The sequence below is a fragment of the Martes martes genome (genome assembly GCF_963455335.1).
Source record: "Martes martes genome assembly, chromosome: 18".
NCBI lineage: Eukaryota > Metazoa > Chordata > Mammalia > Carnivora > Mustelidae > Martes > Martes martes.
In genome coordinates, this window is record NC_137906.1 from 7,225,851 (window position 1) to 7,241,086 (window position 15,236).

Consider the following 15,236-nt stretch of genomic DNA (forward strand, 5'->3'; position numbering starts at 1 on the left):
ATGGGACCCCAAGGAGTGCTCCTGGATGTATGGGCTCTAGAGTGTTCAGGGAACGCCGGCCTGGTGCACTGCGGGGTGGGAGCTGGGTGTGGAGCTGGCCTCATGGGCTACCTGGCCAGTGGGGTAACGCCAACCACCACAAATCAAGAGGGAGACCCTCGGTGTGGGTGGGAAGGGACCCACATGAGTGGATGAATGGAGCTGGGTTGAGGCTGACTGGTGGCTCAGGGGGTCCCCATGCACGGCTGGAACTCAGGGGACTTGGTCGGCACAGGCTCTGCAGGCGCAAGGGAAAGGGGCATAGGGTGCATAGCTCCATGACACCCAGAAAGGAGAGGAGGGGTTCCCCAGGAGCTGACAGCACACATCCAAATGCAGCCTCATGGTCATCGTCGTCGTCGTCTTCTTTTTTTTTAAAGGAATAGATTTCTGTTTTTGATCGGGCTGCCTAGCGGCTCAAGGGAACTCAGACATTGTGGGTTTGGGTTCTAGCAAAGGTCTGGACCCACTCACGGAATTCCTGGGGCATGGAAAAAGGAAGAGAGCTCCCATGGTTGGAGGTCATGCCTCACATCAGCGGAGCACCCGAAAGGTCCAGCCCCAGGTCCCAGGCGTGTCGCTGTGGGCCCCCACCGGCCGCCTGTCCCCCCAGAGTCACAGAGCGTGGCCACCAGCATAGCTCAACTATGTGTTTATTTGAAATGTGCAAAGCTGAACGCGCAAGTGCAATTCTACCTTAGGGAGATCAGCCAGTGGCCCCAAAGTGGCCGTGCTAGGGTGGTCCATGGCCTGTTCTGTCTTGGCTGAGAAGCGCCTGGGCCCCTCAGACCAATCCTTAGGTCTGAAAAGCCTGGGGCACAGGGGCTCACCGGAGATCCCTCCTTGCCTAGAAGCTAAAATATCTTGCTAAAGAAGAAAGCAAAAATCACAATGGGTCTGGGGGCAGGGAGAAGGTGACAGAAACTATCCTACGCCCTCCCGGGCTTCCCCTCTTTTTGGGGTGGGCTTGGTGACAAAGCCTGCTGACCTGTGAGGAAGGGCCCTCTATCTCTTGAGGGGAAGTGGTGGTGGTAGATCGTAGGGGAGCCCGAGGGGATCCCAGACCTGGCACAGACCTGGCACAGAGAGACCCAGGGGACCCCACCTGGATGAACCATGGCCAGAATCAGCGAGGACCCAATCAGCATCATGGCTGGTGATGGGAGGTGACTGCCACCAGGGCTGGTGGTCAGGCTGTGGACGGGGCCCAAGCCAGGTCACCAGCCCAGGACGGGGCTGAAGGGGCCCCTTGACTCAGCCTGGCTGGGCCTCGGGGGCTTTTTGGACCTAGGGATCCTGATGTGGTTGACATTCTCGTAAGAGTTTCCAGGGGGACCTGGGACCTCTGGCTCCGGAGGGTGGAGGACAAGGGCTGTTTCTGTGGGGAATTCTCTGGGGAAGTCTAAGTCATTAGAAGCAGCCAAACAAGCAAGGGGTAGGGGGATGCAGCCATCAATGTGCTGGGGAGGCCTGGGGACATTACTGCCACAAGTCACCGGCTGCCGCCCCATTGTCATTCTCGTGGAACTTGTGCAGGTGATCGGCGAACCTGTTGGGGATAGAAACCTTCGCTGAGACCAAGGGTAAAAAGGAGAGAAGTTGTGTGTGTGTGTGTATGCCTGCACGCACACTCACGCACATGTGTGGAGGGGGAAAGGGGTCCCCAGGGGGTGTGCTCCCTGTGACAGGGGAGGTGCTGGGGAGCGGGGCGGGGGGAGGGGTGGGCCAGAGTGGGCAGCAGTGGTGGAGGGCTGGGGGTGGGGAACACAGGAGGGGCTCAGTGGTGCCAGATGGGGGAGTCAGTGCAGGGCCATGGGACTCGGGTGCTGTCCTCACTTCTTAGCACAGAAGGTGGCACAGTCCCTCTCCATGCTCTCGCTCCACGCCAGCTTGTAGAGCACCTGGCCAGGCAGAAACACAGTGAGCTGTCTGTCCCGACGCACGGCCCCTCCTGCAGCCCCCCTCCAGCCCCTCGGGCCTGGCCTCCCGGGCGCGCATGACTGTTGTCCTGGCCCGGGCTCCAGGGCAGGAGGGCCTTAGAGATGCCCCTGCGGCCGCCTGTTTCACACACGGTCAGATGGGCCTCGACGCGCCTCGACGCGGCAGTACGGTCCTTGCCATTGCTGTGTGTGACACCGGCAGGCCAGGACCTGTTGGGCCCTGGGGTCAGAGTTGGAGCCCAGGCTAACCACGCAGGGGCCGTCCCTCCCTGGGGCCTCACTCGGGACGGGAGCCTCCGAGGCTGGAGGCTTCCACGGGAATGCCTTGCCCTCTCTGATTCCCTGACTCAGCGGACTTGCCGACGTTCCCAGGACGGTCACTCTGCACCGCAGGAGATTCTGTTCAAGATGTCCCTGCTCGTGCAGCCCAGCTGGCTTGATCCTTAGTGACATCAGTCACACCTGCCTTCCCGCCTGCCTCAGGCCCCCACAGTGGTCATGCCCTCCCCAACGCCCTCCAGAGCGGAGCTGTGGGTGAAGTCAGCCAGGCCACTTCCCCAGAGTGGCTGGGCTGCTGCCCCAGGCAAGGGGCCTGAGGGGTGGGCTCGTCGTCCCCTTGAAGAGGAGAGAAGTGGCCAGGACCAGACAGTGTGTCCTGGGCTTGGCCCAGGGAGCCAGGCCGCCCTTGGTGGTCCGGGAAGCGTGGTGGAGGCATCCCTGGCCGCCTGCCTGGATACTCACCAGGAAGACCAAGCAGTGCAAGAAGAGCGTGTAGAAGAAGCCAATGGTGCGGGCCATCTTATTGGAGAGAACCAGTCGCCCCTGGGGAGCAACAAGGTGCGGCGTGGGGGTGGGGCAGGCCTCACCCACCCCTGGAGGGCTGCCCCGGGGCCTGCAGAGAGGGGCCCAGAGGAACGCAGCGGTCTCCCACTGTGTAGCCTGGGAGTTTGGGCCACAGGAATGCTAGGGAATGGCGCCCCTTGTGGCACGATCCCAGAACCTTCCAGGAACAGAAGCTGTCCCGGAGGGAGAGGGACCCTGTTCTAGGCCCCGTGGCCACTCTCGGCAGGGCCTATGAGGGGTGAGTGGGGTCCCTGGGGCTTCTCCAGGTGGCATTGAAGGCAGGTGGAGGCCCCCAGAGTCAGAGCTTCTGGTGTGTCGCAGGGGAGGGAACTCACCATGCTGAGTGTGGCCTTGTCCCAAGGGCTCAGGCTCAGGTACTTCCGCTGCCGCTCCTGAAGGGGGAGGGAGGATGAGGGGAGGACCCCAAGGGCCCCAGAAGCCCCAGCCTGCTGCGGAGGGGGACCCGAGGGGGCTGCTGGGGTCCTCCCTGCTGTCCCCTTCCACTCAGCGCGACACTCCAGGCTCGCCCAGCGAGGGTGTGCCCTGCAGGCTTCCCCGAGGCCCGCCCACTGCCTGGCCAGGGAGCAGCCCCTGCGGGCTCACACACCCGCTTGCTGAAGGAGGAGAAGGGGTCCAGGCGTTCCTCGTACTGGGAGGAGTACCGCAGCTCCGTGTCGTCACTGCCACCGCTCTGTGTGAGGAGGAGAGACCCAGTCATTCAGGGCCCACCAGGAACAAGGCCGGGGTAAGGCAACCTGAGGCTGGCAGGATCACGGGGGAGCCTCGGTTTCCCCATCAGCACCACGCCCTAGAGCTGGGAGAAGGCTGGGTGACAGCAGGAGTGTGGCCGGGGCCACACGTCCAGGAGCCGAGCCCGAGTTCGGAGACATCCCCGCGGGCTCCGGGCCAAGGTGACTCCAGGCAGGTAGAGGAAACTGAAGCCCACTGAGCTCTGGGGCCAGAGTGTACATCACAGACAGGGCCGGGCCAGTGGGGGCCAGTGGGGGCCAGTGGGGACCAGTGGGTCTGGAAGGGGTTTGCAGGGAGCACGCAGGGTGGCTGTGGGCAGAAGGAGGCACCAGAGGCGTGATCCCCGCTCCCCAACCCCAGCAGGGCCCTGGGTACCAAGTACTACTTAGCGCAGAGTCTGGCGCCCTCTGGTGGCCTGAGTGCAGCTCCAACAGGTGGACTTGGGGATGGGGCGGGAGCTCTGGTCCTGGGGAGGCCCCCACCCTGAGGGTCACTGCTCCCTGCGTTTCTATGGGCCACTCTGTCACCCCACAGTCACAGAAAGGTTTCCTCCCACGAGGGGGTCCTCTGTGAAGCCTGGGGGCTGAGAGAAGCCAGGGAGGGCCCTCAGATGCCCAGAATGGAGTGAGTGGGTTTTTATTCTGTTTTCTTGATTGGTTTGGGGGCTATTGGACCAAAGTCTGTTTTTTTGTCTGTTTTGTTTTTTAAGAATGTGAGTTTAAGACATACAGATTCCCCAGGGCCTCTCCGGCTCATTCAACGGCCCTGTGGTTTGATCCCCGGATCCTGGCTCCACTGTGGATCGCTCCCACTTCATAGAGGGGACGGCCGGGCCTCACTGCCCCTCACCGCCTCCTGGCTGGTTCTGATGAATGAACCTGCACAGAACCTCCACTGTGGGGGCTCTCCCCAGCTCAGGGAAGACAGCTGCCAGGCAGGGCGGGCTGGATGGCCTCTGGGGGCCCCAGGCCCGGTGCTGCCCAGTGGGTCACTGCCCCCAACTCTCTTGCCTTGGAGGGCCTGGCTGGCCTCTCTCCTTGCCTGGTACGCCTGGGGCCGCAACTGGGGAGGGCACTTACACGGCCTGGGTAGCTCTGCAGGAACTTGATCTTCTCGAAGAGCTTGATGTTGTCTGCACGTAGGCTGTCCAGCTCGCTCTGCAGGGCCTGGATAGTGTGCTGGGCCAGGCGGTTCTCCTGTGGGGGCGGGGGGCAGGCGGGCAGGTGGGCAGGCAGGCAGGGCCCATGGTGGAAGGGGTTGGGGGTGAGAGGCTGCCAGACTGGCGCAGGTCCTGCTCATCTACCCAGAGCCCCTTCTTGGCCTGCGGCCATCTCCCTGACCTTCTAGACTCTGGCAAGTCCCCTTCCTCTCCTGTGACCCCACCCCAAGCACAAGACAGATTTGGGGCCGGGTTCCTTCATGTCTTGTGTGGGTTTGTTTATGGTATCATCAACCTTTGGAAGAACTATTGAGATGTAATTCCTATAACGAACACACTGTCTTTAGGGTTATTTATTAATTATTTTTTTAGTATATCCACAGTGAATATGGTGAACCATCCCCACGATCGCATTCCACGATACGTTTATGACCCCAAAGGAAACCCCCAACCCAACACTTCTTCCCCTACCCCCTGGTCACCACTAATCTTTCTGTCTCTTTCGATTTGCCTCTTCTGGACATTTCATATAAATGGAGTCAGACGCTACGTGGTTTTAATGTTTGCCAATCTGGGAGCAAATGAAAGGGGACCTCAGTTTTCAGCTTATCCAAATGCATAAGTAGGTGTTTTCTTCATACTGTTTAAAACATTCAAACAGGACTGAAAAGTACACAGTACACAGTAATAGGGCGGTTCCTTAAAAAAAAAAATGAGGCCTAGAGGGGCACCTGGGTGGCTCAGTGGGTTAAAGCCTCTGCCTTCGGCTCAGGTCATGATCCCAGGGTCCTGGGATCGAGCCCCGCATCAGGCTCTCTGCTCAGCAGGGAGCCTGCTTCCCCCTCCCTCTCTCTGCTTGCCTCTCTGCCTACTTGTGATCTCTGTCTGTCAAATAAATAAATAAAATCTTCAAAAAAAAAAAAAAAGAAAAAAACCTAGATTTTTAAAGCAAAAGGTAGAATACTAAAACACTTTTCCTTCATCTGTTTTGAAGGCCTCCTTTTAAGGGCTGCCCAGCATTCCATTGCGTGGTTGTCCCTAGTCCCCGAGGGGAGTGAGTATGAACGTTTCCAGTCCCTGCTGGGAGGGGCGGAGCCGACCATCCCTCCTCTGAAGCAGATCACAGGAGGTCCGAAGGGGCTGGCCCAGCCTTGCCACCAGACCAGCAGCAGGTCTTGCCCCCCCTCCCCGTGGGCACCCAGTCAATGTCGGCTTCTCCCTGGCCTGAGCCTGGAAACCCCAGGGGGTCAACTATGGGTTTGGAGAGGAAGGGTCTAGAAATGTCATCATCAGCTCAGGCAGTGACTCTTACGAGAAGGATGGAAAGCTTCCGGCCTCCTGCTTGCACCCGGAGAGCTCAGGGATGACCCGGGAGGGCTCTGGGGGATGGGGAGTCTGCAGAGTCCCCAAGGCCAGGACAGCACCCCCTCCAGGTACACTTCTGGTCTGTCCCCAGGCCCTCTGCAATCTGGATCTGGCGTGCACTGTCTCTGTGTGCATGCCCTGGCCTGGGCCTTTGTGTCCTGACTGTCCCTTGCTCATGCTCCTTTCATTCCCTCCCTGACTCCCTCTCTTGTATCCTGTTCCCCCTTCCAGGACCATTCTCCAGTTGTCTTCCCAGGCCAGGTTCCGTCCTGAACTGGCTGCCGAGTGACCCTTCTTACGCTCCATTCTGACAGTGTCACTCCCTTGCTTAAATCCTTGAGTAACGCCTCAGCCCCGCAGTAGGGCCCTCTGTGTCTTAGTCCTGCGGCGTTGTCACAGGCTTTCGGGCTTGTCTGTCTCGGCTCACCTACTCTCCTCTACTTTGAGCATCTAAGTCTTCTTTCAAAGCCCAGTGTGGCATAACCTCCTCCAGGAAGCCCTCCCTGACTGCACGCACCAAATGTAACTCCTCTGTGGTTTATGGTCTGTGACACATCTCTCTGCTCCCAAGCCTGTGGGTCCAAGGGACATAAGGGAGGGAACAATGCAACTCACGGCCTCTAGCTCCTGGTTCCGGGCACGGAAGCGTTCCCTCTGGCTGGAGATGATGGAGAGCAGCGAGTCTACCTGGCCCTCGGGGAGGGCGCCACTGGCCGGTGCCGAGGGTCCTAGGAGGTGGAGGGGAGTGGTGGGTTCTCAGGTCGAGTAGCCCCAGCCCAGAGGGAGCTCTGGCCAAGGGCCATGAGGTACAAGGCATAGGTGTCTGAGCACAGGTGCTGAGAGGCTGGGGAAAGGAAGGGCTATCCAGGGGAATAGGGATCCGAGCAGGGGAGGGCCCCCGTTCCTCGATACTTGGATCTGAGAGCCTCGCATCTGTCAGACGAGGCCCGCCCTGTTCCTGGGGAAGCGAAAGGGCACTGGAGGTGGTGGGAAGCCGTGAGAGGCTCCCCCCAACATCCTGGCCCGGCAGCCCCAGGTTCCTCCTTGATCCTGACGCCGGAGGAGGCCACCTCGCCAGCAGCGCCGGGAGCTCTCTGGCTGTCTCTCTTCCCGTGCCAAGGCCTCCCTGGGGAGCTCACCACCCGCCATCGACAAGGCCACTGGCAGGGCAAAGGGGGCCCCGGTCCTAGGCGGGGTGTCAAGCTAAGGCATTGGAGGGCAAGTAGCGGACCCAGCCCCCTCTTTGGTTGCTGCTGCATTGCTAGGGCGGGGGGCCCTGACCTTCTTGGAGGAAGGGGGGTGCTCTTTAGGGATCACGGCTCAGACTGTAGCACCCCCTTTCTCCTTTCCCTGCTCCCGCCCTGCCCATCGCTGGGTCGGAGACGGGCCAGCCCCTCCTTACCATAGAACAGGGCGGTGGCCTCCTTGATGGGCTCCGGGATCTTCTCCAGGCCGTGCTCAGCTGCGCCCTGCAGGGGGGAGCAGGCGTGACCGTTCCCTATGTGTCACCGAACATACCCTTTCAGGGTGCCAAGCAAATGGGGGGCAAGGACCAGGTGGGGCGGTCTGGCGGCGGGACCGGGCCAGTGACCACAAGGGGCCCAGAGAGGATGCTTCCCGTGGGCTCCCAATGGGAAGGCGGGGCCTTGGGTTGACCCCGAGGCAGGGCCCCTGTGGTGGTGCCGTCACGGGCCACTGGGCCCCGCTGGGCCGGCCCCGCTGCTCTCTCCGAGCCCCATTTCTTCTAGAAAATGCGATGGATGACGGAGCGACCCCCAAGGACCCGGTGGGCTCCAGCCTTCCGCGATCCCTGGGCCTCAGGTTCTCCAGCTGTGGGATGGGTCGGTCTTCCTGCCCGGCTCCTGCCCACAGCTCTCAGGGTGGAGGTCGCAGCCTGGCCCTGTGCCCCGTGGCCCGGCATCCTGAACCGGGCCTCTGCGGTGAGGTGTGCAGGCGATACCTGGGCTGTGGGCGACAGCCCCGTGGCCTTGTGGGGGGGCAGGGCCCAAGGAGCTGGCTGGTTAACCTGTGAGGTTTTCCTGGGTGAGCGCTCAAAACCTGGGGCGGGGCGGAGGGGGCGGCTCACCTCGGCGTCCGGCCGCTGGATGGTCTGGATGGTACTAAGGTCCTGCTCCAAGCGGGCGATCAGCTCCCTCTGCTCGGCTGCCGTGGCCATGGCCTCGGTGACGTGCACTTGCAGCTCTGCGCAGCGCCCTGTGTCAAAGGAAGACACGGCCGTCAGGGGGAACCTGGTGTGGCCCGCGGCGCCTTCCCCACTCTGCCTCTCCGACCCACAGCCCGAGGGCCCCCCGTGAGGTAGGCCAGCAGGGCCACTCCTGGCCCTAAGAACTCAACACTCTCCTGAACTTCTCCAGGCAGGCGAGGGAGCCCAGGGTAGGGATCCAGGGTTCTCCCCGGCTCTGCAGTGACCCGCCGGGAGCCTGGCCAGCCCGACCGGCCCCTTGCCCTCTTGAGGCCTCACTTTGCCTCTGTCAAGCCAGGCAGGGATGTGCAACCCAGCACATCCCAAGTTTCTGCCAGGGCTGATGCTCTGGGATAATGACCAGAGGTAGGAGTGGGGAGAAAGGAGGGGCAGTTGGGGGTGGGCGGGCCTGCTGTAGATCCCGCAGGAGGTGGCGGAGTGAGGGGTCCCGCCTCTGGAGCTGTCACCAGACTCGCTTGGCCTCTACCCCAACAGGCTCCAGCCCGGTGAAGGGGATGGGGTGCCCCCCCTCCCCACAATACCCTGACCCACAGGGTCTCTACCTCCCCCACTGAAGTGCCAGTGGCTGTCTTTGCGACAAAATCGAACCCAAAATAATTCTGTATGGAGACCTTCCTGTCCTTTTGGAGGGCGAGAGGTGTTGGGAAAGTCTCCCAGTCCGGGCCCCGGGGAGGGGTGGGTGCCAGGAGCAGGGAGGACAGCGGGTGCCCCAGGGGCAGCCCGGGTCTCCTGTCTAAACGGTGGCAAAAGATCTTGCTTGGCCACCAGGGGGCTCTGTGGCACCAGAAATGCCCAAAGGCTCCAGGCTAGGGGCAGAGCCAGGAGGATGGCCCTCTACCGGCCCTGTCACAGGGATTTGCCCATCACCACACAGCCTGCTGACCTGCCCTCCAACCCGGTCTTGGCTGCGCTCAGCGTCCTGAGCCAGGGTGGGGGGCCGCTGACCTCACCCACCCCCGCCCTTCCCCTCCCTCTCCTGGGTCCCCACTGCACGCCAAGCTCTTTACACATCTCACGACAAGCCAATCAGTCCAAAAAAGGTGACCCCCATTTTACAGATGAGGAATGGAGGCCTCTTGGTCCAGGACCAAACCCAAGGGTGTCCCCTCCTGGCTATGTCCAAGCCCTTCCCCCACAGCTGGGTCTGCACCGGTTCCGGCCCCAAATGGACTTCGTCCTTCACGCATTGGTGCCTGGCAGGTGCTGGTGGAAGTGAGGGACCCCAGATGGGGTTCGGGGAAGAGGCTGGACCTGAGAGCCCAGGGTCAGGTCATGGAGGGAGAATGGGGTGGGGGTGGCAGGGTATGGTTGGGGGGGCCTGAGGTCCAGCCGGCAGTGTGCATGCCGCGTGGTGCCGAGGGGACCGGGGGTCGATAAGGCACCAGCAAGATGATTGCTTGCACTGCTGTTTTATCCGGCACGGTCTTGGTCAGGCCCCTGGGGTCCAAGGGGTGCCCGGCCCGGGGTTCCCGTGCACTTGTGCCCGTGCCCACTCACTCTTCTGGGCTGCCTCAGCTGGCGGGTGCCAGGCCGCTGCCAAACGCTGCTGCACTTGCCCCCAGACACTGGGGTAGCTGTTGAGGGGCTCTCTGGGGGGAGCAAAGCTGAGTGTGGGGAGTGGCCGTTCCCCCCAAGAGGTGGCTCTGGGCGGAGCTGAGGGCTGGCCGGCCCGCATTCCCAGACGGCACAGAGCTTGGGTGCCCTGAGACACAGGGAAGGGGCTGGGCGAGGCGGGGCAGCAGAGGTGATGCGGTGAGGCTGAAGGGAGGCCCCGGGTGTGGTGGGACAGCGGAGGCCGCAGAGGCAGGGCCAGGAGCCCAGCTGGACCCTAGCAGCGAACTGTCGCCCCACACTGGGGGGACGGGAAGCAACTGCACGTGTGGGCGTCTACCCCAAAGAAGAGACCTCAGTTACAGACCCTGCTCAGAGACCCTGTCCCGGAGCCACTTAAATCTGCTGTGTCAGGGTCCCCTGGCTGTTACCCCCATGCTTTCCTCTGTCTCCTCTGCTGGGGGAAGGAACAGCCAGACCAAGAAGTTGGGGGCACCTTTTTGGGAGACCAGTTGGTGTCAAGGGAGGTCCTGAGCTGGACTCCACCAGAACTGGGGCAAGGCAGTAGAAGGTACTGGAGACAGTTGTGACCTCTTTGTCATACAGAACCCAGGAGGTGAGGCCCGTGCCTGGAGCTGGTTCCCCAAATGCGGAAGGGGTGAGCAGCCGCACGGTTTGGCTTCGGTGAGTAGGAGGTACTAGTGGAGTGGCTAAGGGGTCGTGTGGATGGGGGAGCGGGACGCACGGCCCGAGGCCAGAGATGCGGCTGGGGAGAGCTCAGGACCGCCCCCTGCCCCCTCCCGCCCACCCCCGGTCTAACCCTCCAGGGCAGTGAACATGGAAGCCCAGAGACAGCCTGCAGTGAGAATGGCCAGAACCTTCAGGAACGCTGATATTTTCACGGGTGTCCCCGAAAAGCCCCTGAGAGGAGCTGGCAGGAAGCAGGGGGAAATCAGGAGAAAGTGTGTCCAAGTACCAAGCGGAAGAAGGGCAGTCGGTGAGTAAGGAGGGGTCCTTGGGGTCTCCAGAAAGGCTAAGCAAGGAGATGGAGTGAAGCCTCTGGTCAAGGTGGTGGTGGGACGGGGAGGCAGGGGTGTGGAGGGACTTGGGAATGAGCCCACTCTGGACAGATGCCAGGTGGGCAGGGGCTGGGGTGGGGCGGCGTGCTCTGGAGTGGGGCGCAGGCAGAATGCGGAGAGGGAGAGGTCTGATGGGGGCAGGTGTGCGGGCGGGAGTGACGGACAGACAAACGCTAGGGGGATAGAGGACCCCTCACCTCTGCAAGGTGGCCCATGTGAGACGGGCCAGACCGCCTTCTCCCAGAAAGTTCATGGGAACTCGTCGTTTGGGGAGAATCTGGGAAGGCTGCCTCGGGGGTGCATTTCACAGAGGGGGGGAAAGAAATCAAAGCAAAGTCAAGGTCAAGATTTAAGGAGCCTGGCTATGACTTAAGGTCAAGGCACAATTTCCTTTTTTTTTTTTTTTTTTTTTAAAGATTTTATTTGTTTGTGAAAGAGCAAGAGAGAGTGAGAGTGACCGCAAGCAGGGGGAGCAGGCAGAGGGGGAAGCAGGCTCCCCGCTGAGCAGGGAGACCGATGCGAGACTCGATCCCAGGACCCTAGGATCATGACCTGAGCCGAAGGCAGATGCTTAACTGACCGGCTACCCAGGCGCCCAAGGCACGATTTCCGACTGCAGATCGATTAAATGCAAAAACTTATCACAATTGGATGGCAGACCCAGGGGAGTCGCGCTCATGGCTTTCCTGCGAGTGGGGGACCCGCCTTATTCAGCCACCTGCACGCCAGGTGGGAGCACGGGAACTCCTCCTCACCCACCATCTCTGCACCTGTCTGTCCCCACAGGCGGCCGGAGACGAGTGCTGAGCGCTCCTGCAGGCACAGCCCCTCGCTCCTACTCGGGGCGGGGGGAGGGGGGGCAGCCAGGGTCCTCCCTCTCTCCTGCGACATCGGCTAACGTGCTCCTTTCCACAAGCCGCAGGAGTGTGTTGGGCTGCCCTCTGAAACACACACACACACACACACACACACACACACACACCCCTCTCGACTCTACTTCCCCTCCTGCAAAACTCTCTGAGGAAGTTAACCCGTTCTCAAGTGTCCACATCCTTAAACCTTTCCCTTCTGACTTGGACGTCCGCTACGCTGACTGTCCTTGCCAAGGTGGCCGATGGCCTCACGCATCGCTGTGTCCCCATCCCTCGTCTTCCCGACCTGCCAGCTCCTGGCTTCCAGGTCACCGCGGCCTCTCGGGCCTCGTGCCTGGCTGGCCGCTCCCCGTCTTTCCTTTGCTGCTACGTCTCCCTGCAAAGCTCCCAATGCCACGGGACCCGGGAGCTGTCCCCACACGCCACTCTCCTGTCCTTCACTCCAGCCACCTTGCGTGTCCTCCAGGCCACTCCTCTCCCTAAGCGTGGCGTTCAGACCGGTCCAAACTGAAGCCTGATCCCTGCTCCTCGAACGTGCTTCGCCCCAGCAGGCCCCCCTTTGCACAGCCCGGGAGGTGGAGTCCTCGGGGATGGGGGAGCAGAGGCCAGGTGCCGCTCAGTGGCTCAGCGCACAGCCCATCCTCGGCTCTTCTCTACCGCTCCTTTCATCTAATCTGTCTCCAGTCCTGTTTTTGGCTCCACCCTCAAAAAACATCCAGAATCCAATCACTTTTGGCCACTGCGCCACCTGGTGCCAATCATAGCCTCCGGGTCTTAAGGCAAGAGCCTCACAAAGCAGCAGCCAGAGAGAGCCTTTTCAACAGTGGGATTGGACCACACTCGGTCCAAACCCTCCAATGGACCCCAAATTCTACGATGGCCTACAAGGCCCCATCTCCCGCCCTGCGTCTCCCTCCTCTCTCTGACCTGGCTGCCTCCCACTCTTGCCCTTGGTGGCTTTGCTTCAGCTATTCTGGCTTCCAGGCACCTTTGTACCACAGGACCTTTGCACTCACTGTTTCCCCTCTGCCTGGAATGTTCTTACCTCAGGCATTGACATGGTTCAACCCCTCCCCTCTGTCAAGACTGTTCACGTTACCTTCTTAGCGAGGCCTACCCTGACCACCTGATTTAGAACTTTCACCCCTTACCTTGTTTTTCTCCTATAACATTGACCACTTTCGAAGGCACTATGTAATTCACTTGTACTCGGTCTACTGTCTGTCCGCACCCCCTGAAAGGCGAGCTCCTTGTTTGTCCCCTGCTATCACTGCGGATCAGTGGCACGGTGAGCCCTCTATGTCTATCAGCTGATGGGCGGAGTCCATTCCTCCCAGTGGGGAAGCACCCATTCCTTTAGTTGGAAGGTTGCAAAGGGATTTCCGGGGCACGGCCTCCTGGGCTGGTCCTTGCGTGGCCAGCTGGCCTCTGCTTGTCCTGCCTGCCGATAACTGCTCAGGCCTCACTCAGAACCTTCTGAATCGGGACTGCAGATCAACTACTGGCAAGCCCCAAGCCGACCCTGCACTTTGCAGAGGGGTGCGTGCTCGCTGGAGGGGCGGAGCGGGGCACTTTCTTCCTGGCTGGGATCCCCCTACCCCGAGCACGGGTGCAGCCACTCCACTACATCCGCTTGGATGGAAAGAACAAGCCTCACCAAGAGCCGCGCCACCTCCAGAATCCGCTTCGTTCTCACCAATGGGTCAGCGGGTGGCTGACCCATGCCACCCGCCCACCCTGCCCACGCACGGGGGCTCGCTGTCCCTCTGACTTGCCACATTGCAGACTCTGTGGCCCTGCCTCCCCTCACTCTGGGGTGCTCCCCCCATGTCCCGCAAATGTCTTTTCCCATTTTAAGGCCTGGGTTGTGGTATTGCAGTGCTCTGTCTCCCCTCTGGGCTGGGAGCCGCTGGAGGCTGCCAGACTCCCAGCCTGGAGCACGTCCCTGGCACATGGCAGTTCCTGGTGACTATCTGCTGACTACGGCCACCAAGGAGCCCCAGACTCCTCGACTCCGCACTGCTGACATTTGGGGCCATGTCATTCTTTGTTGGGAGTCAGGAGGCTGCCCTATGCCTTCTATCAGCATCTCTGTCCTCTCCCCTCTAGGTGCCAGCAGCACTGCCCCAAATGCTCCCAGACGCTGCCCAATGCCCCGAGGGGCAAAGTCCGCCCCCCTCCCCCGGTGGAGAACCAGCATCCCAGAGGATCTGCTCTCCTCCAACACGAGAGGCTCCCAGGTTTGGGGGGTCCTGGGGCAGGGAGCAGCCTCAGCAGAGGCCTCAGTCAGACGGAGCCTCTAAGAGGAAACCGGCTCTGTGGACGGCACAGCCCCCCTCTCCCCAGGACTGAGGCACAGGGAGGGGACTTCCTTCCTGTCTGTGGCCGAGCCCAGTGTGGCAGCTTCAGCCACACAGGAACTGAGACTTGAATTTTTAGCAGAGGCCGGAGAGAGAGAGCTGCTGGGTGTGGGGGACTCGGCTGCCCAAACTGTGGGCATCACGGGCACCAGTGGGCACCACTGGTGGTGGTCAGGCCGCAGCCACTGGAGCTCTAGCTAGCCTGCACTCCCACGTAGGGGCTCCTCTGGCCCCAGCACAAGGTGGAAACGACTTTGACCAGAGGGAGCTGCTCCAGCCACCACATTCGACGACATAACGCCCACACCAACCGCCAGCGCTAACGGGTCCTGAGTGCCTGCCGTGGGCTTGGGCACTGTAATGAACACTGGGGTCATCACTCGCTCCTCCCCATCCCCCCCCCCCCCCGGCAGCCCCGCGAGTCTGGCATTATTACATCCCCTCCGCAAAGACAGAAATGGAAGCTCAAAGAAGCTAAGTTCATTCATTGTCTCAGAAAGGGTTTCCTGAGTTGACTAGGTTTTGCCCAAGGTTGCGCGCCAGCCAGGGAGAGAAGACGGTGGGACTCGAGTGCATTGCCACCCGACCACACAGAAGGGTCCCAGCGCCTCACTGTGAAGCAAGCGGGATCCTCCAACTGCACTCCCCGGAGCCCCCCCAACTCCACCGTCCCTAACAGAGCAGGCTTTTAACTGTCCACAGACCAAGTTCTTGAAAAAAGAAGAAAAACGGCCTTTCCTCTGGACATTCTGAGAGCCCAAGCTTCCCGGAGGAGGCTTCTGAATGCCTGTCCCACACTGGGCACACACTGCGCCTCCCACTTCCGCCGATGTGGCTCCCCCCCGCACTCGAGGGGCCAAATGCACATCAAGGGTCTGGTGACCAGTAGCCCTCCCAGGCAGCACCAACACCAAAACGGCTCTCCCAAGCCCTCGGGGTTCTCAGCTCGGCCCCGCGCCCCTGCCCAGGAACCAATGCCATGCCCAAGAGACCAACAAGCTCTGTGCCCCCCAAAGCCGGCACGCTAGGGATTGTGGAGGCGACGGCAACGTAC

The 15,236-nt window shown here is 61.2% G+C and overlaps 1 protein-coding gene across 5 annotated transcripts in view; it reads right to left on the bottom strand.

Annotated features, from left to right (window-relative positions):
* Window positions 1–674: 674 nt before the first annotated feature.
* Window positions 675–15,236, bottom strand: part of CUX1 (cut like homeobox 1) — a gene marked incomplete at both ends in the record, with an annotated part of 363,457 nt that continues 348,895 nt past the window's right edge. For all 5 annotated transcript variants that reach the window (XM_080830213.1, XM_080830214.1, XM_080830211.1 and 2 more), the window contains 9 exons: window positions 675–1,588; window positions 1,876–1,940; window positions 2,721–2,801; window positions 3,158–3,214; window positions 3,430–3,513; window positions 4,652–4,768; window positions 6,712–6,824; window positions 7,499–7,565; window positions 8,183–8,310. In XM_080830213.1, coding sequence (XP_080686339.1) covers window positions 1,519–1,588; window positions 1,876–1,940; window positions 2,721–2,801; window positions 3,158–3,214; window positions 3,430–3,513; window positions 4,652–4,768; window positions 6,712–6,824; window positions 7,499–7,565; window positions 8,183–8,310 — 782 coding nt within the window. The remainder of the gene's footprint in view (window positions 1,589–1,875; window positions 1,941–2,720; window positions 2,802–3,157; window positions 3,215–3,429; window positions 3,514–4,651; window positions 4,769–6,711; window positions 6,825–7,498; window positions 7,566–8,182; window positions 8,311–15,236) is intronic.